The following is a 22559-nucleotide window of genomic DNA, read 5'->3' as shown; positions in this document are numbered from 1 at the left end:
TTGTGCCAAGAGAGATTAGAAGTCAGGGTAATCCCCAAAAGAGATATATCATTTTGCCTAGAAATCGGAGTGTCACTAAAGATAAGCATAGGAGCAAAAGAATAATTTTTGCGAGATATAAGACAAGACTGAGTTTTAGAAGGGTTGAAATCAACTAAGTTGTCTTTGCCCCACTGGAGAATTACCGGAAGATCGGCATTTAAGGAATTGGTAGCAGATTTTCGACAAGTTGAAGCTGATTGAGCAGGACAAGGTTTCTCAAAATGGAAAGTGGAATGCAATGTGCTATCATCGGCAAAACTATGGATAGGATTTCCAGTCAATGGAAGAAGGTCATTAATATACAAGAGGAAAAGAGTTGGGGAAAGAACTGAATCTTGGGGGACACCGGCATTAGTGGAGAAGTTAGAAGACAGAGAGCCATCTACCATCACCCTCAGTGAGCGATCGGAGAGAAAACTGGATAACCAATTACTAAAAACAGTTGGCAAACCATAAGATGGAAGCTTGTTTAGAAGACCTTTATGCCAAACACGATCAAAAGCCTTTGAGATGTCAAGGGCAACTACTTGCGTTTCACCGAACCTTTCCATTGAATTAGTCCATAAATGGGTAACATAAGCAAAAATATCACCAGTGGATCGACATTGACGGAATCCATACTGGTGATCGTTGATCAGACTGAAGGTTTCTAGGTAGTTTAAGAGTTGGCGGTTAATTGATTTCTCCATTACTTTAGAAAGAGTAGAAGTAATTGCAATGGGACGATAATTGGATGGGAGGGATTTGTCACCCTTTTTAGGAACTGGCTGGATATGAGCAAATTTCGAAGCAGAAGGAAAAACACCTTTGGAATAAGAAAGTGAAAAAAGGTGACAAATAACTTATAACTATAAGTTATTTATACTTATAACTTATACTTATAACTACTTTGTGGAGCCATAATATTTAAAAACGGCATGTTACACAGGTTATCCTGATCAAATCACTTGCAATAAAGTGGTACTTTGGCATTTCATGATGGCACAACTGCAGGATTACAATCACTGAAGAAGTAGATTAGAAAACATCCACAAAACTTATGAATGTTAAACTCTTAATAATAAATATTCTAAACACTAATGTGCTTTTATTTCAAGTGATCTGTTTATTGGTTCAGATAGGCATAAAATCAAGAATATATAAATTAGGATTTTCATTAAATGTTTAAACATCTGCCAAAAAAAAATTAGAAACACCGTGTCAACTTGATATAAGGCAACGTACAATAGAGTATACATTTTTATATTTTTTAATAAATTTTAGATTTACATTTTTTAATAAATTATATAATTTTCTTTTCTTTAATTAGATTAAAAAGTTTTTTTATTAATTTTAATAAATAAAATTACAAACTGGACTTTTTTGTGCATTCTTTAATATTTCCTACCATGCCACCTTTATATTTATTATTATTTTATATATTTTTTTTTTGTCAGCTGACTACTCAGTTACCAAAAAGACCAGGTTAAAGAAACTCCAAATATCTCCATTTATTGTATGCGATTTATATTCTAAGGAAAATGCCACAGTCTGCTTGAAAGTTGCTGCCAAAAAGATACATTCCTTTATGATCACAGTTTATTCATCTGGTAATAGTTGCACGTAGCAGGATAATGCACTGATCATTCATGATTAGTGCCAGAAGCACTCATGCTTCATAAAGGAAAATTCTGTTTAGCCTGCAGTGAGCTATTTTAAATATGGTTTAATATTTGGTAATATTTGTGAAATGATGTATGCTAAGTCATCAGCTTATTATTTATGCTTACCTAATACAAGAAGCACTTCCTTTGGCTCTCAGGATAGCATTAAGTTGCCAGTGCATAGACATAAAAAGTGCCAAAAGTGTACCAAAGGGGTGCTTGTCCATGGTTGCCTCAGACTGGACAGTAATACATCTATGCTACAAACAAAATTCATTCCATTTCATCCGATAGATGCACAATCAGGTTAAGAGGTGGCAACTAGAAAAAAGTCAAAGTATGTATAGCCACACTCATGCTTCTGGAACTAATAATAAAAGAACTGTGAGCATAAAGGAATGAATCTGGTTGGCAGCAACTTTCAAGTAGACTGTGGCATTTGGACGTTGATCTCCTGTTATCAGGAACCTAATGTACTCTTATAAAACAAAAGCACCACAGTATTTTTCCAATAAATTTCAAATAACAAAGCATTCTTGTAATAAAATTCCCACTACCAATATCGTAAGTTATAATACTATAATACGAATATTTATCTACTACTCTTGGAATGTTGACATTTCAAGATGGTACTGATACCAGATAAAAGTATAATTTAAGCTAACTTTTGAACTACTCTAAATTAAAATAAAAAAACATATCTAATCATAACAGTAAAAACTAAAATCTCAAAAACTAAACTGATATAAATTTAAAGCAGTGAGAGATCAAAAACAGTCCTTACAAAGAGGAGCTGAAAAATCATTGACTCATTGAAAAATCAACTACTTAGTGTATGCATTCAGATTCTGCTAAAGTAAAAATGGTTATGAAATCGTGTGACACAAACTTAAAAACCACCAAATAATTTTACAACAGCCACCATACTAAGAGGTTACCCTTAAATTACATATCACAACAAAAACATGCAAAGAAGTATTTCTATGGAGGGGGGAGACTTTAAAGTTAACTATGCTAATAAGCCATCTTATTTGGATATTTTATACCATTTATAGCAACGAAAAAAGTTTTTTACCTGGATCAAGAGATGTGCAGTTAGTAACTGTCCAGAAGCAGCTGCTATATGAAGTGCTGTATCATTTTCATGTTCTTCAAATTTATGGTTAGGGTTAACACCTTGGGCTAAAATTGTACATATATAAATTTTGAATTAGTTTTTCAGAAAAAAATGAAAAGCAAAAATTTTATTTGACTTTGTAAACATACGTATATAACTGTGAATAAATATGAAGTTTATTAAACTATTAGTTCTCTCATGTGTAGTAGCAATCAATAATTGATACCTTAGAAATGGATAACGATATAATGGATATTAGCATTAGTACAGGCATATGATGCAAAAAAGCAAGCTTATGCAGCATCAGCCAAAAAAAAAAAAAAAAAAAACCCACTCCCATTTCACACCTCCATTCGTTCCAAATACCTGTCCAGCTCAGCCTTAAATGGAGCAACACACTCACATATTATAATGATAAACATTTATAGGCAAGTCATAAACTTGAGTACTAAAGATAAAGTTTATTTACCTAATTTTTTAGGTAAATAAACACTAATAAAGACTAATTTAAAAATTTTATTGATTTAAACATACAATGTTCATATCACTTTACTCCTTGAAGGGTCAGTCACCTCTCTTCATAAAACAGGAATTTAAAACCCAGAAGCTGAGTGCTATGGATCCTTGGAATCATTCACCTTTTAGGACTCTCTTGCAACAGAAACTGGTGAAAACTGATTTTTATCCTTATAAGGTAAATCAGCAGTATGAGGAACATCTCCCAAATGTAGAGAGATCCCCTAAGGTCACTGAAGAATCTGTCAGTGATTGAAGTCTTTGGTTCTTAACCTGCCAATTCTTCATCAGGTAACTCTCCGAAGTTTGAATCCACTAAACTGTAACAGGTCTTGAGTGATGAGCTTTTCAACATATGCATTTTCAGTTCTTCAACATCAGAGGACTAATTCCTTTCCTGCATATTTTGGGTCCCCTCTTGGAATTAAGAAAAACTGGCCAATGCATTCAAGCCATAACTTTCTCCAAGTAGCATTAATAAAGTAGGAGCTAATTTCAGATAACTGCAATGTTGCCGATTTTATTCTTAACATTGTTGCCTTACAAAAATTCCCTTGGTGGGATTCTTTCTTCACTGGTGGCATCCAAACATTCAATATGCAATCATACAGTAGTACTGCCTGAAATTAGCAATCACATTCTGCTCCATGGGCTGTAATATCAATGTTATGGTTGCAGAGAGAAAATGGACTTTGTCATTTCATTGCTACATCCCAAAACTAATTTGTCTCATCAAAATTCTCTGTGTGATGTAGAGCACTGTCAATGATCTGCAATGCTGTCACTGTCAAATCATTTCCGCTGGGCAGAAATGCTGGCAGAACCACTCCTGGAATAAGGTTCTGGTAACATAAGCATTACTGTTTGAGTTCAATTATAAAAAGCTTAGCTTTAGCAAAATCTTTCAAAGTTTTTGTCTTTGGAGTGGAAAACAACTTGAAATTCAAGCAAATTGCCTCCCAGAAGAAGAAAAGTCAGCTACTCCTTAGATGCATTTCATCAACATTGAAGACTTGTTTAGGATTGTATCAAAGCATCTCAATAATTTTCACAAATTTTCTGAAATAACTCTGTCCAACTGTTATTAAGGATTGTTAACTAACCACTATATCAACCAATAGATTAATATTAGTAAAAGACAACAAAATACAAAGGAAGTCAGACTTTTACTGCATTTGGGGGGGGGGGGGAGAATCCACACAAATCCACTCTTATTATATTCATCTCACCACCAGAAAGTACGGATCTGGTCTCTTAAATTTCATCAGATTGTCAATCACTCGGGGTGGCAGTCTATTCCAGTACAATACACTGCCTCTATATATTAAAATGCCATTTAAATGCAATACCAACAGTCCTATTAAATTGAATAGATATAAATCACCGCAAAAAAATTTATTATCTATCACTCTATCCATGATATCTAAGTGCAGAAATGCTTAGATTTCATTGATAGAGTGAGATTTCTGTGAGATTTTCTTCAAATTGTTGCAGATTTTAACCAATCTAAAACTTTGTAATATTTTTTAAAATATTACTGTGTATCTTTCTGATATATTAGAATGTCAATGGGAAAGATTAATTAACTGAAAACTGTAGACTATTTCTTTTTTATCATACCCTTTGGTGGTGACACCATTGCTCTCCTTGTCTTTCTAGAGCATTCAAGAATGGTCCAGAACATTGTAGAATATTGTAACGTGCAGAAGAAAGGTTGGGCTGGTTTGGAGGTTCTAGAACTTTCGATGGAGTTCAATAGAAACTTCTCTACCAGCATATATATATATGAGTGGGTTCCAGACCACGCAGGCATTTCAAAAAGTGTGTGTGTTTCAGAGAGCAAGGTGAACAAGTGTTGTGCGCATAAGTGTAAATCGTGAACTGTGTTTAAATTAGAAATAAAAACATACACTTTCTTAATTGTGTCCTTATGTGCACGTAACTCAACCATACATGAAATACATGCACATAAGAACATAATTAAGAAATTGTAATAGCTTTTGCTATATTTGCAGAGAAGTAGTATTAAAATCGCAGTGGAACCAATGTCACAACTTGTGAGAAAAGCCTATGAACTCTACTTTGAATGTAAGGTGAGAGATCAAGATAAAATATGGGCTCCAAGGATTTCCTGTAACTTTGTGTTCAAGGACGTTAACCAGTAGTTACAAATCAATGAAGAGGTAGTCATAAATCGATGCCTTTTGTTGTTCTGGTAATACGGCAGGAACCTGGAGACCACAAAAACGATTCTTACTTTTGACGTGAAAACATCTTTGACAGCGCCAACTACATTTTCGGAGTAAAGGATTTTCAGAGTGAAGCTCTTCAGGAAATTACACAAATGACGTTACTTCCATCTCTTAGTATGAATGATACTGACTCGGTCACTAACATTGATTCAGTAGGGTAAGTAGCGGGCATGAGAATAAAATGTTACATTGTTCATACTAAGAGACAGAAATGACATCACTTTCTAAATGACGCTAACTCAGTCACTAACGTTGATTCGGTACAGTAAGTAGCAGGTAATAATATTATACTTTCCCTGCTTAACCTGGCCCGAAGTCTAGACGGTCCTAGCTCAAATTTGTTTTTCAAATTCATTACCCATACCCAACTCCACCCAAATTGATTTTTATCCTGGCTTGACTGAAACTTTTTATATAAATAAAATTGCTAGCATTAGTTTCTAAAGTTTCATAATAATAAAGAAATAAACTTTCAGATTCAAAATTCAATATTAATAATTGTATAACAATAATAATCATCCAAAACTAGTTGTACTGGGCTTAACATATGCCATCTTTCTGATTATGGCATAAATAGTTTAATCTGGATCCTACAATCTTCACCATTCTTGTTTAGCGGTGATATAATTCTACAGCAGTCACCTGTGTGATATATGCATGTCTCTGTTTGCAGATTGGTTCCCAGTATTTTCCAACAAATATTACATCAACCTCCATTTTGGATGTAGGTGCATTATATTGTCTCTTATAAGACCAGGTCATTATATAAATGCCATTCACACATTCATTGTTGGACTGGCCTGGGTTATTTGATGCATTTGTTTATATGACTCAGCAAATGGGTTGACCCAGTAGTTTTCAACTGGGGCGCCGTGGCACCTTAGGGTGCCACAACAACATTCCAGGGGTGCCACGTAATTTGGGTTTAAGTTACTTAAACTTATTATTATTTTTTAATTTATATGTTTATTTCATTATAAAAAGATGTACAGTATCTTTTTAATGTTGTGGTGATCTATAACTGATGAAGTTATTAGTACCTCTATATAAAGAATAAAATTATATACTGTATATATATATATATATATATATATACAGTAAACCCCCGCTATTCGCGGGGGTTACGTTCCTGAGAAATGTCGCGAATACCGAAAACGCGAATACTGAGTTATGGCTCCCATAGTAATAAAGGGGTTCTGTTCCAAAGTATGTAATATATAAGAAAAACTAGTCTTAAAATTTTGTCTATGTATGCATTATACGTACCTTCATAATATGACTATGTACAATGACAGTACATAGTGAAATGCATGCATACGGCATCGAAATGAAAATAAGAAACAATTTAATATTAAATGTAATATTTATTAGAAATTTCAAACAAATCTTTCAAACCATCGCCTTTGCTAGCTAAAAAACTTATCCCGCCAGTGCTATCACCAGTTTCGCTAAAGTGTTGATAAAGGAGTTTTGCTTTTTCACGAATGATGAGTGAACTTAACAGAATTTTATTTTGAGTTCGGTCTTCTATCCACAGATTTAAAGCTTTTTCCATTTTTTCTAATTTAACATCACGAGTTACAGAGCAAATTTTTGAAGCAATTACTGCATTTTCACAGACACTACGGCGGATTTTTTCTTCCAATTTTTTTATTGATCGTACCGTTGGCTCATTGATTTTATAATGTTTTGCCACTGAGGAGACACTTTCACCATTAGAAATTTTGTCTAATAGCTCAATTTTATTCGCTAATGTCATCACCTTCTTTGATCTTTTCACATTTCCCTTGTTATTCGTAGCCATATTTTTGTACGGGTTAGAAAGAACTTGTCCACAATAAAGTCACTTTCTTCCGTTAACACACTCTAAAAAGTCTCTTATAAGACCAGGTCATTATATAAAACGGTAGATTTATTACTTTTGTAAGTTGAATAAATTTATCAATTTATAAATTGATAAATTTATTCAATTTATAAGCATATAAATTAAAAGCAAACGACGAAACCTTCCATGACAAGCGCATAACACATACTGAACAAGGAGCGAGAAACATCCACGCTCGCGATTTTGTCACCCCTCTCCCCTCACCCACTGAGCGCTGTTTTGACCAGGAAAGATAATTTTAGCCACGCCCATGTTTTTGTATGGGGGAAAATATTCACGGCACTTTAAATTTCACATTTTTTTAGGTTTCATTTTATATTAAATCAGCGATCGTGAAACTGCGAATACAGATACCGCGAATAGCGGGGGTTTACTGTAATTTGTATTATGAAATGTAATTTTTATAATTATATTATTGTAATTAAATATCATATAACATATATTTTTTAATATTATATTTATGTATATACACAGGTATATACAGAAAGACAGAATCGGATCTAACAGGCCGAAAATGGAGTAGGGGTATCGCAAAATAAAATAAATTACTTAGGGTTGCCGTTATTAAAAAAAGGTTGAAAACCACTGGGTTGACCTGTCACAGCATCTCGTCCAAACACCCTTGGTTTTGTTGTTGCTTCAGCAGAATCGAAAATATAAAGTTTGTCCATATCCCGGCTTATTTGCCTAGTTTGGATATAGCAGTGAGACAAAATGGTAAATCTGGCTGTGTATTCCAAAACAGTATGGACCATTTCCAGGCAGTGATTTGATCTCTGCACCCATTGATACGAATGCCACTGCTACGTTGTACTCTCGTATACGTTCCCTGTAATTATTTGTTTCATGTGTATCCCCTGTAAGCAGCTCTCATAATAGAGTAGATGTCTCAGGCAGTGGGTCAAGTGAAACCCTTCCATCATTACAGCATTTATTCAATGTGTTTAACTCATGTTCCCAATATCTTGCATTGCAATACTTACAGTTGTAACATATTTCCTATGTCATGCTCTTCCACATTAATTACAGCTTGTTGATTATTTCCATCCGGTACTTCTATTTGATTAGTCCTATGGCGTTTCACCCATCTTCTCATTTCCAATCTTGATTCTCTTTCTTCAATGTTTTTGGTCCGTCTTCGTAGTCATAAAGTCTCATTTTGGTCTATTAGATCTCTCCTCTAATGTTTCATTAGCATTTCTACATTTTCTCAAAGTTCTTACACACTGTTCAGCCATTTTTACACTTCTTAAAACTTAGAATGGTTTATTGAAATTGAAGACAGTTAAAATAAACATACATCGATAGCTTTCAAGCATAGGTTGCCTTTCTTCAGTTGAAAAACGTTAGTACAAAAATTAATAAAGAATGCCCGGTATGGTGGTCATGCGAGGCAAACTGTGTGAACGTATGCTGGCAACAATTAGCAGTTGGAAAATTGAAATTGAAGACAGTTAAAATAAACATTCATCGATAGCTTTCAAGCATAGGTTGCCTTTCTTCAGTTGAAAAACATTAGTACAAAAATTAATAAAGAATGCCCGGTATGGTGGTCATGCGAGGCAAACTGTGTGAACGTATGCTGGCAACAATTAGCAGTTGGAAAATTTGGGCAGCATACCTAAGCATTTTTTATATATAAATAATTATCAATATTAATTATAGAAAAAAAATGTAATGAATTTAATAAACTTAATATAATTCCAAAACGAATATCAACATTCACCTCAACTAGCCACCTTCTCTTCATACACTTTTTATTGCAAATTGTTGTGCAGAAATAAAATAGAGTCAACACTGTCGCTACTTTCAACGCTGTTGCACTGCTAATCTGGGGCTGCACTAAAATTTCTTTCTGAGCTTGCACTTCTGGCAGGTTATTTCCATGAAACAGAAATTTCAGTGAATTTTGGAGACGATGGCAAAGTATGCCTTACTGGCTAATTATAAGTATCAACAGACAAATAATACATATTTTATAAAAAAAAAAAACTAAAAATTTATATTTTTAAAGTTTTAATTTAAATTTTTAAAAAATGATTTAAATTTATCATTTAAAATTTAAATGACGCTAATTCACTCACTAATGTTGATTCGGTAGAATAAGTAGCGGGCTCACGCCCACTACTTATTCTACCGAATCAACATTAGTGAATGCATTAGCGTCATTTAGGAAGTGATGTAATTTGCTTCATTTCCGTTTCACATTTTCGTCAAATATGTTTTCACATAAAACATCTTTCATGCATACAGGATACATACGTGCTTTTTTTCTTTTTCTTTTCTTTTTTTTTCATGACCAATATTTCTGGGAAATCCAAGCATGAAGTAGAGTAGCACAATGTACCTTCTGCTCTAAGGCTGGTTCCTCACGATCATTCAATGCCAGTGCCAAAGCCACCAGAAACTTAAGGACTTGATTCTGATTCAGGATCGGAAAAAGTCTCCAGAATGAGTACAGGCCGTGCAGTATCAAGACTTTCAACTCTTGATACTGCAAAGCCGCATCTATTCCCTCAGGCAGAATTGAACGATTTGGTCAGAGATTTGGACCTCTACAAAGCCAAGGATCAATTACTAGGATCATGGCTTCAGCAGTGGAATCTTCTTGAAAAGGGAGTCAAGGTGTCTTTTTATGGGAAGAGGCAATCTAACATAACAAGCTATTACTCTGTGGATGGTGTGTTGGTTTATTGTAACAATGTTCAGGAATTAATGAGAATTATGTCTGGAGCATGTTCCCGAGCAGTGGAGGCTTTCACTGATTCATCCGAGGTCAATTTGAAAGCAGTTTTACACCATAATGGAAATAAGTATACATCTATACCACTGGCCCATGCAGTTCGCATGAAGGAAACATACAAGAAGCTACAGGTTCTTTTGAAAAAAATATGCTATCAAGAATACAAATAAAATATCTGTGCCGACCTAGAAGTGATAGCTTTGCTGACTGAGTTGCAAAGCGTATACACTAAATACTGCTGCTTTTTTATGCAAGTGGGACAGCCCAGCGAAGGATTGCCACTACAGGGTAAAAAAAAAAATGACCAGACGGTTCAGAAACTACACCAGGCCATAAAAATGCAGCACATCCTCCTGTGGTGGATAAGTCAAAAATCAATTTACCTCCATTGCACAAAAGCTGTTTGATAAAATTATTTGTGAAAGCAATGAACAAAAAAGGAGAAGAATTTTCCTGTTAGAGACAAAAGTTTTCTCAAATCAGTGAGGCCTAGATAAAAGAGGGAATTTTTTGTGGGTTCCTCAAATCAAACTGCTATGCCAAGATGAGGAATTCACTAAAATATTAAATGCTACAGAAATAAGAGCCTGGAAGGCATTCATCTGATGGAACTTTTCAGGCAATGAGAAATCACAAAATTACAGCAAAATTGTGGATGAGCTACTTTTAGGGTACAGAGTTGGGATGCAACATGTCATTCACGCTTCATTTCCTACATTCCCATTTAGACTTTTTTTCCCTGAAAACTTGGGTGCAACCTCCAACGAACATGGTGAAATGTTTCACCAACATATTTCTCAAATGGAAAAAAGATACCAGGGAAAATGGAGTCCAAATATGTTGGTAGACAACTGTTGGAATCTCATAAGGGAGACACCAATGGAAAATTATAAAATGCAAAAACGACAAAATAAGTGTTTTGTTATCAGATAAACATTTCGGTAATTAGAATAAGGTTAATACATCCATTGTTCAATATTTACACTGGTGTGCAAAATTTAAGAACCAGTCAGGTTTTCACCTGTAGCTTCCCATAGGAGTGGCCTGGATATGGGAAAAGCATACCAAAGGAACCTTGTGAGGTACAGAAATGATGAAGGAAACAACACTGACACAACCACAGAAACAAAACAGTACAGAGGGACTTTATTCAAAAATGGCAACATAGCACTGTCTGCCATGATACAGATGCATCACTGCCAAAGATGGAACAAAGGGAAGAGGTGGGCCTCAGTAGGAGATATGGCCACCCCCTAATGTCGATGCAGGCTTTGCACCGCCTGTCCATACTTAGAACAATGTTGTTGATAAGTTCTTGCGGTAACATTGTCCATTTCTCTGTAAGTGCCAACTTCAGCTGGTAAACATTTTCTGGTGGGTGTGGATGTGGTACCAGGTGTCTCTCCAGAGCGTCCCACATGTGTCCGATGGGATTTAGATCGGTGGAACGGGCAGACCAATCCATACGAACAATGTCCTCACTTTCCAAAAGCATATCAACAGCTGCAGTGCAATGGGGTGTGGCGTTATCATCCATAAACATGAACTCGGGGCCAATGGCACCTTGGAACATATGCACATGGGGAAAGATTACCTCAGTACAGTACTGTCTTCGGTATCTGGAGTTGTGTATGTCCATCCAAGATAATGCCTCCCCAGACGAGAACACCTCGACCGCCATATCGATCCCTTTCAGTGATGTTTGCAGGGTGATATAGTGTGCCAACCTCTCGCCAGATTAGCTGACGTCCAGAATTGCTGCTGAGATTGAATCTACTCTCATCAGTAAAGAGTACCTTAAGTAAAGATTTTGTGGTTGTAACCTTTAGAAATAGTGTTGGTCCTTAAGTTTTGGATACCAGGGTACTACTGTATGTAATATTTTCTTAAAATATATGAAATCTTTTTTTTTTTTTTACAGGAAACAGTTTTTGACTTTAATTTCTTCTCACTTAAAATTGGTGGGTGTCACTGCAACACGGTTGCCATATTTGAATTCAGCAATGTCAAATCTACAAGATCACCCTGAACTTTAACAGGGAGCAAAAAAAAAAAAAATTTTTTTTTTTTTGTCAACCAGTGTTATCAAAAGAAAGAATGTGGAAGACTATGAATGACAAGGCCATCTGGTATCCATGAAAACTGATGAAATTGTGGACATTAAGGACATTTATTAAAATGTGACTATTGTTTAGGTATCAGAATGGTTACATCAAAATTCAATATGGACAAAAAAATTTTTAACTGAAAATTTAGGGCATGAAAAAGTGTGTCAAGATTGTGCCAAAAATTTTGAATCAAGATGAAAGAATGAGAAGACTCCAAGTTTATGATCACATTTTGAAAAAAAACTGAAGAACCAGACTTTCTGAGTACTGTAATTACTTGCAATGAAAGTTGGCTGTACCAGTGCAAACCAAAAACTAAAAGACAGTCAATGCAATGGAAGACAAAACAAGCCCACCCACCCACCCCCAGACCAAAGAAAAGCAAGGGTGACAAAATGCTTCTTGTTTTCTTCGATATTAAAGGAAATATGGCTGAACATGTCCCACCATATCAGACTGTAGATCAAACATATTACATCGAAGCTGCAACAAGGCTGCATGAAAAAATAAGAAGGAAGAGACCTGAATTGTGGAAAGATGGTTGGATGTGCTCCATCAAGACACTGCTCCAGCACACGATGCACTCTCTGTAGTAGTAGTGACATGTGATGCAAGAAAGCAAGCGTATGAGCTTATGCAGTATCAACCAAAAAAAAAAAAATTACAAAACAATCCCCTCTAAATATTTGTCCAGTTCCTCCTTAAATTTATTTAACCTATCAACTTCCACAACAACAGATGCAAGTTTGTTCCAGCAATTAACCACTCACTGGTTAAAGACAAATTTCGCACATCTATTCTACATCTGTCTTTCCTCAATTTCAATTTATGCCCACTTAGGTTCGTAAAAAGTGGAAGAATCCCATCAGAATTCAGCATGCTCAACCCATTCAAGGCCTTATACACCTCAATCAGATCACCTCGCAGGTGCCTAGTCTCCAGCTGCTGCAATTTGCAGAACTTAAGCCTCTCCTGGTAAGAGGATCCCTTGATTCCCTTCACCAATCTTGTTGCCCTTCTCTGTACACGCAAATCTACATCCTTCCTAAAATGATACCTCCAGACCTGCACGCAGTACTCAAGGCGTGGCCTGACCATTGCCTTATACAGAGGGACAATCAACTCCTTTTTCCCTGCTAACAAAATTCCTTTATATCATTGACAACACCCCATGACTTGCCCTGGCAGCCTGTCTCAGAAAATTGTTCAGAAAACTTCATATCTGACTGCACAATTACTCCCAGGTCTTTTTCAATTTCTACCGCCTTAAGTGCAGTACCATACACCTGGTACGTTTCTCTGGGGTTACTTTTACCCATATGCAGTACTTTGCATTTTTCAAGGTTAAACTTCAGTTGCCACTTCTCAGCCCATCTGCCCAAATTTTCTAGATCCTGTTGCAGTAACACACTGCCATTACTGTCATTAACAACCCTGCTAACCTTTGTATCATCTGCAAACTTCGATACTAAGCCTGATATACCTTCATCAATATCATTGATAAATATACAAAACAACAGTGGACCCAACACAGAACCCTGTGGGACTCCACTAATAACATTAGTCCACAAAGAGCAGCGCCCATTGATTACCACCCTCTGTCTTCTCCCACTCAACCATCCTTTTATCCATTGTAGCAACTTACCCTTAATACCATTCTGCTCCAATTTGTACAGTATTCTTCCATGTGCAACAGTGTCAAAGGCTTTCAATCAGTTGGTCCCACTGTACAGAATTTATAAACTGTCTGAGACCACTATAGTCACCTTTACGGAACAAAACCCCTTCCTTTATCCCTGATGATAATTATATCCTTAAGTAAATCCCACATCAGTACACTTGATTGCCTCCGTAGCCAGGTGGGAAGGAGCAGCAGTGCGTAGCACACGCTTCTTGATTAGACCGGGGTTCTAGCCCGTCACCACCAAATACGGAAGATGCGGAAAGGTCAGGAAATGACCACTGCATATCCCGGAGCAATATGGCCTTAGTTGCTAATGCTCCTAAAAACCAAATAACTAACTAACTAACACTTGATCACTGCCACCTAATGGTTCCTTTATCTGCAAATTCTTAATACATGAATGATCAGTGATAACCAGATCAAGAGTATTACCCTCTCTGGTTGCCTCTTGAACATGCTGCTACAGAAAACAATCATCCAATAAATCCACAAAATTCTCCAGTTTCTGTCCAAATAACAAATCCCTGTGTCTGAGCACTCATCCTACTTTCCTAGCCCCTTGTGACTTTTCTCTTCCCTAAACTGAAAAGCATACTTAGGGGAACCCATTTTCAGTCCAGTGAAGACATTCAAAAATTAAAAAAAAAAAAAAAAAAAAAGAGCAAAGTATTCAAAGGACTCACAGAAGATGACTTCAGAAATTTTTCTGTGCTTGGAAGAAATGTATGGAAGGGTATGTGCAAGCCCAAGGCAATTATTTTGAAAGGGATAACTTGTAAAGTATAAAATATTTCATTATATTTATTTTGTTGCAACAGTCTCATTATTTAACAGCCACATATAAAGCTCTGAGAGGGCTCAATAAAATGAATGATGGCAGAATTTTTACTGTTATAAAGAATTTCCAGAACTGAATTGAATTTATTGGCCACAAATTCAAATTACAGGGGAAGAAGTTTAACTTAGATTGTAGAAAGTTTTCTTTTAGCCAGCAAGTGGTTGATTACTGGAACAAGTTGCCTCTGCAGGTAGTTAAGGCTGACAGTTTGAAGAAATCCAGAGGTCGACTGGATAATTACCTACATGAGGAAGGAAGTGTATAATTTGTATATTCTTATCTACTTTCCTTTCCGCATCCTCCGTATTTGGTGGTGACGGACTCAAACCTCGGTCTAATCAAGAAGTGAGTGTTACGCACTGCTGCTCCTTCCCACCTGGGCTACGGAGGCGCCGGTTAATATAATACTAATACTTTGAGAAATTCTTTTATTTTGCAAACACCTCTGGAATGTCCCAGGGTGTAGCTTGTACATATAGCAATCAATGAATTAATATAGTTAGGGAAGAATGTTACATGGTTGTTTTCCATGAAAATTACTTGTTACAATAACCACTCTTCTACCACGTGATATTAATAATACAGTTTATTAAGCTTATAGCCCAAACCAGTACACATTCAAGGTGATGTCTCAGGCAACTTACCACTGCTTATTATCGGACCAAACAATGGCTGTTAGGGGCAGAAAATATCAAGTTACAATTTCGGGCCGTTTGTAATTAATTATTTATTGTGAATTATAATTTTTCAATCACATTGGTTACAGGGTTGTACTTTAGATTAAGGTAAATACATACTGATACACAATACATAAAAATTAAAAATTTCTTACCTACTGTCAGATTCCTGCTTGCCGATGCCACCAAACCTGCTGTTGGCAGGAGGTGCTGCCAACAGTTACATTATAGGATATTAAATCTATTGACCAGTAGTAGGGTGCCAAGTTTTACTATCCTGGATCCAGTGGTTCTTGTTTGAGGTGCACTACCTTTATGCTCGGATCATCTGCAGACCAGTAATGGGAACCTGGCGGGGGTCATGTGTGTGGGGGCTGCTCTTCTGGATTTTTGGAATATTTTCTAATTTTTTTTTTTCTATTTCTTCATTTATTTTATTGTTGAATAGGTGTAAATACTGGGGGTTAAATTTGATTCCTTGTTTCCTGTTAATTGATGTGGTTCCAAACATATTTATGAAGAAGGCTTCTTAAAATTTTCTTCTGTTGTACTAGTTGAACATTTTTTTACTTTTTATTTTTTATAAAATGTAATGTTTTTCTTATTATTTTTTTAAAAATCAGAAAAAATATTACTTCTGATAATTAAAAAAAATATAGACTTGAATCCATTATTCTAATCATTTTCCAGTTAAAAAAAACTGTTAAGTGCACAAAATTTTAAATATGCACATGCACATATATTTCTGCTTCTTATATGAACTAATACTTCAAGAACAAACTTCCAACTGTTGCTGATAAGGTGGGCAGTTTGAATGAATTCAAGGAAGAAATAGACAAATTATAGAAGGAAAGGTGATGTGGGAGGTTTTTTTTTTTGGCTGATATTTTATAAGCTTGCTTTCTTGCATCATATGCCACTGTTAATAGTAATAATATATTAGATACTATTCTACACTTCAATTTTCACATGTTTTCAAAATTTTATTTCAAATTTGACATGCTTCACAACATATGACAAGTGATACTTATTTTGTTTCCCACAGAGTGGCATCTACCTTGAATCAACAAGTACTCGATTTCTGCATCTTTATTATATAAAAACAATAACAATTCTTTCCAAAACAATGCTTGTGTAACTGTAGATCTTTACTTAACTTGTGGGAGTTGAAAGGCAATTAATCTTGAACATTAAAAACTAACATGGAATTGCAGTGTTTGCATTTAATGACAACACAATAACTGTAAGAAAAAAATTCAGTATCTACGCAGTATAAGGTGGCTATATTTATGAAGCTAGAAATAATTTCAGATTTTTAATCATAATTAAGGGTAACGCAGGAGCATTATTTCTGATTTATAGCCATAACTACACTGCTGGATTAACCGGATAAATATAAGAATATTTCCACTCCCACCACATGCCTGAAAAATTAACCATCTAAAATAAAAAAATACAGCTCATGCATGTTTTATTTCAATACACTTTGAGTAATCATGTTAGCAATAAAAATAAGTTTAAATGAGGATGGAGCAAGTATTGATGATTTATAGCTTTTATGGAGTGTAACCCTGACTGTTATATGAAAATGCACACAACATACGGTGTGTGCGTAAATATACAGGGTGGACACAAATTAGCTGGGCAATTTAGTAACTGAATAATTTGCGAAATATTAATTGTAAGGTACCAGTTCAATGGCAGATGAGTAGTACTGTATCCTAAGTTTGTGGATAGATGGCGCTAGGTGTCCACGTGTGTGTGTTTCAAGTTCACGTATGAGTGAGATGTAGTTCGTGGTTGTTCATCATTCTTTCTGTGTTCTCGTAACAATGGAGACGTATAACGGTGCTGAAAAAGCGAAATGCTGTCTGTGGTTTCATGAAACTCATTCCGCTGTGCAAGTGCAATGAAATTTCGGTCAAGAATACCAGAAAAGTGCCCTGAAAAGAGACACTATTGTAGCATGGTACAAACGATTCACAAACGGGATGTGTGGTTCATAGGCTTAGCGGGTAAGGCAGACCTAGAATTCCAGAAGAGACGGTTGACGCAGTGAGAGATTCATTTTTGAAGTCCAACAAAATCTACAGCAAGAGCTAGTTTACAGCTGGGAATTCTTAAATCAACAGTTAACAAAATCCTGTGAAAACGTCTGATGTTCAGACCTTACAAATTGCAAATTGTTCAAGCTCTTAGGCCCATGGACCTGTCGAAGAGAGAAAATTTTTGCACCGATATGTTAGAGCACATGGAAAAGGATGACGATTTCTTGTCGCAGTTAGTTTTCAGTGACGAGGCAACTTTTCATTTGAGTGGCAAAGTGAATAGACATGATGTCATGATTTGGGGATCAAAAAATCCTCATGCCACCTTAGACCATGAAAGGGATACTCCCAAGGTAAATGTGTTTTGTGCCGTAAGTTGTTCTAATGTTTTTGGGCCATTCTTCTTTGCTGAAAAAACTGTTACGGGAATCGTATACCTGGACATGCTTCAGATTTACCTTATGCCAATCCTGAAGGAAACAATGCATGGAGGTTTTATTTTCCAACAAGATGGCGCACCCTGTCACTTCCACACAGCAGTTACTTCTTACCTCAGTGCTGAAGTCCAAGTTTGGATTGGTCGCGGAGGTGTTATTCCATGGCCACCACGATCACCAGACCTTTCACCCCTAGATTTCAGTGTATGGGGTTTTGTAAAAGATCAGGTTACAGTCCACTGTTTCCGACATCCATTCCTGAATTGAAATCACGAATCAGCACTGCACTTGGTTTGATCAACGTGAACATGCTTAGAAACACATGGCAAGAACTGATTTACCGATAAGACATTTGCAAAGTAACGAAGGGTAGCCAGATCGAACATTTGTGAAAAAGGTAAACTTATGTGTTTCACTATCTTATAATCATGTGTACTCTCATGTTTGGCTGTATACCTACACATAATAAACCATTTATTTTGCCCAACTAATTTATGTACACCCTGTATATGTTTGTGTATATACACACACACGGAGACAGAGTCAGACCTCTCTTTAATGAATTTCTATATAGCAAATTTTTCTGATTTCCCCATTTTGGTCATTACATTGAAAATAGTTTCAGTATAAAGAAGGAAATTTCTAAATAATGAACTGATTTTGAATATGAATTTTTAATGAACTGAGTATGCATTTTTCGCACATCTGGCCTTTAGGCAGTAGAGCTGATGTTGTAGAAAGCAAAAATTAAGAGCTAAAAGGATTAAGACACCTTCACTCAGTAATTTCGAAACTGCAGTCAATGGACCAAGGCATTATCAAGAATTTGAAAATGCACTACTGAAGACACAAAAAATATTATACTGAGAACAGAAACCAATCAACATACAGATTCTGTTATAGATTTGCAGATGAGCATATCGCAGTTAGTGAAAGTGTGAAGTCAAGTTGTGACGAAAACAACAATTAAGAATTGTTTTGCAAAATTTGCTAAAATGGCAATTAACAACGATGAGAGTGATGAACTACTACAAGATATTGAGCAATCTTGGGAAGAACTCCAAGCGAGAGGTTTGATCAATGGAGAAACTGTTCTTGATAAATTTTTAGGAGTTGATAATGGTGTCATAGTAGCTGAATATCAGAGTGACTGCAACATTTTCAAAAGTATTCAAAGAACTAATGACAATATCTACAATGAGGTGGACGAAAATGAAGGCAATATAAAACCTTCCAAACACGAAATGTTGGCAGCATTTGAAACTTTTCATCAAGGCCTTCAGTGTGAAGAAAGTGTGCCAGAAAATATATTTGAATGTTTAATTTTATGAATGGCGTACAGTAAAATCCAGTGTACGATAAAAAATAACCAAATTTTTTACAAAACAATTCTTAAAAGTGTACTAATATATTGTATGCATCATGTAGGTAGTCATTTCTTAATATGTATTTATTAATAAATTAATTGGTTTAAAATGTTAGAAAATTTATTCATTCCCTCTTATTTATTTCCCATCTTTTACTATATTTTTTGCATGTTGAATTACAGTATTCATTGTTGAAAAGGTCATATTTTTTTATAACGAAATTTCTGTTTAATGAATTTTTTCAAGCAATCAATCAATTTTGTTATATAGAGGTCAGAGCGTATATATAAATATATAAACTTTTTTTGCACGGGCTGTTAACATATTATACTGATACAGGTTATATATATAATAGCTAGTACATATATCTTATGTTATATAAATATACTTATATATTTTTTAAAATTATTTTTTTTTTAATGAAAAAAGACCTTACCCAACATTTGTAAAATTTTTTCGACATTTCCAGATTGTGCAGATATGTAAAGAATTTCGATATCATATTCCTGATCATTTTTTTCATTACCTAATGTGAGAAGCAATTCTTCTAATTTTGCCTTGTCAGGACCTGCTGGCAGACCAGCTGAAAGAAATATACAGTATTTAGTTTTATGAGGGCAAATTATTATTTATCAGCTTTTTATCACGCTTTTATCAGTAGTTATTTCTAAGCCACATTTATTTTAGGTTATGATATAATCTATAATCAAATTCATTTGCAACTGGACTATTATCATATTGCTGGCCTACCTAGAACTGTGTAATCTATATTTGTGAGATGTTTTGTATACTCTACTTAATCATAAATGAACATTTAAATTGGAGGAGTGGAAATGCAGATCAACCACAGGTGGTATCCCATCCATTTCTAGCATTTTAAATTTCTTTGTCACAAGACAAAAAAACCACTCTTTTATTACCCGTAATCAAACAGCAGCTGTTTCCGATAATGAAAATTACTGAATAAAACTTATCACAAAAGGAAGAAACACTGATGGTGATGCTCTTTGGTGTGTTTTGGTGCTGGGCCTCTATATCCAGGCAAAGGAAGTTGTCAAATGCAGGGTCATATTTTTTTTTAAGGAGTAGGATTTCTCGTAGGAGTAGGACCTTCTGAATTTAGGAGGACCACAAGGACCAAATGGAGGTACAGACAATCATCAACAAATGGGGCTTCGGTATATTATTATTAATGGATAACACTCCACAGTACCTTATTTGAATTCTATGCCACAAATTTAAAAGCACAGTGAAATCATTTTATGATGGCAGTGAAATATCAGTGAGCTGCACTGCATGATGACCTTTTCATCATATAGTGCAGCTATCTCAAAACTTCAGTAGCATCAACATCATCATAAAATGATTTTCCTACTTAAAATCAAGCAGAGAATGTAATGTATGAGAATGTAAAGTAATCCTATCTAAAACAAGCTGTCAAAAGTGTTTCACTTTTAAATAAATGGCAAGTTATCCTTTCATAAATGCAATATCAAGAAAGCAATGGAAACAGTTTGTTCTGTTGAAGTATGAAAACCAGATGGTTCTGTTGCCACTTCAGCCAAGGATAAAGCTGACCTGCTAGCATCCCATTTTTCTTCCACCCCATGTATTAATGATCTTGGAAAAACACCTCCCACCATTCCTAACACGCTCCATTCAATGCCTCCTGTGGTCTTCAGTCAAAAGGATGTCAGAAGGCTTTTGACGAATCTTGATGTTAAGAAAGCTTCAGGTCCCGGTGGTATTTCTCCACTTGTTCTCAAAACCTGTGCTCCTGAACTTACTCCTATTCTTTGCCACCTTTTTTCACTTTCTTATTCCAAAGGTGTTTTTCCTTCTGCTTGGAAATTTGCTCATATCCAGCCAGTTCCTAAAAAGGGTGACAAATTCCTCTCATCCAATTATCGTCCCATTGCAATTACTTCTACTCTTTCTAAAGTAATAGAGAAATCAATTAACCGCCAACTCTAAAACTACCTAGAAACCTTCCGTCTGATCAACGATCGCCAGTATGGATTCCGTCAGTGTCGATCCACTGGTGATATTCTTGCTTTCCATTGAATTAGACCATTTATGGACTAATTCAATGGAAAGGTTCGGTGAAACACAAGTAGTTGTGTTTGACATCTCAAAGGCTTTCGATTGTGTTTGGCATAAAGGTCTTCTAAACAAGCTTCCATCTTATGGTTTGCCAACTATTTTTAGTTATTATTATTATTTGGTTTTTAGGAACATTAGCAACTAAGGCCATATTGCTCTGGGATATGCGGTAGTCATTCCCTGACTACCGCATATCCCAGAGCAATATGCGGTAGTCATTCCCTGACCTTTCCGCATCCTCCGTATTTGGTGGTGACAGGCTCGAATCCCGGTCTAATCAAGAAGCGTGTGCTACGCACTTCTGCTGCTCCTTCCCACCTGGCTACGGAGGCGCCGCATGTAAGGTTGAATTTATCAAATAGTTTTTCTAGAATTTGACCTCTTTTACCTATGTTTTCATTTCCCCATAGAGGGTGGTGGCCATTCGTATCTCCCTTGATACAAAAAGGAGGTGGTAGTTGGACTACCAAGTCTTCTAGTTCGGTATAACTTATATCTTTGTTTGGTGGTAGGCAGATGGAAACAATTGTTACACAAAAGTTTACTGCACCGTGTACTGCTATCGCCTCTAGATTAGTCTGCAAAGGAATCTGCTGGGTGGGTATACTGGAATTTACTAAGGTTGCTACTCCACCATGTGCTGTGCTGTTTGTAATTCAGTCTTTACTGTAAATATTGTATTGTTTTAGTCATATATTATTCTGGGGTTTAAGATACATTTCTTACAAACATAGACTAATCAGATTGTACTGTGTTAGGAGATCATGGATATTTTCAAAATTGCTGCGGAATCCTCTACAGTTTCAATGTAAAAATGAATTCATTAGTTGGTTCTGTTAGTATTTTCTGCTTGTTTTCTTGGGTTTGTTTCCCTAGAGTTCTCTGCCTTTTGTCTTCCTTTTTTAGGGAAGTAGTGGTTTTTTAACATGTAGTGGTTTTTCCAGTATCTGTCATTTCTTCTGCAAAAATTTCTAGTATTGCTTCTTCTGGTTGATTCTTTTCTTCTACTTCCATGGTGTCTATTTTATTTCCATTTGATCCACAAAACTCCATCTTGTTTTGTGGATTTTGTGATTTCTCTAGATGGTGGTCTTGTAAT

The 22559-nt window shown here is 35.6% G+C and overlaps 1 protein-coding gene across 4 annotated transcripts in view; it reads right to left on the bottom strand.

Annotated features, from left to right (window-relative positions):
• LOC150080867 (histone-lysine N-methyltransferase EHMT2-like) overlaps window positions 1-22559 on the bottom strand; it is a 558915-nt gene that overhangs the window by 381371 nt on the left and 154985 nt on the right. For all 4 annotated transcript variants that reach the window (XM_090381696.1, XM_090381697.1, XM_090381694.1 and 1 more), the window contains 2 exons: window positions 19794-19940; window positions 2761-2867 (listed from right to left, as the gene is read on the bottom strand). In XM_090381696.1, coding sequence (XP_090237822.1) covers window positions 2761-2867; window positions 19794-19940 — 254 coding nt within the window. The remainder of the gene's footprint in view (window positions 1-2760; window positions 2868-19793; window positions 19941-22559) is intronic.

Source organism: Mastigoproctus giganteus, chromosome 9 (genome assembly GCF_048544385.1).
Source record: "Mastigoproctus giganteus isolate SK-2022 chromosome 9, ASM4854438v1, whole genome shotgun sequence".
Classification (NCBI taxonomy): domain Eukaryota; kingdom Metazoa; phylum Arthropoda; class Arachnida; order Uropygi; family Thelyphonidae; genus Mastigoproctus; species Mastigoproctus giganteus.
This window is presented reverse-complemented; position numbering and strand designations above follow the sequence as displayed.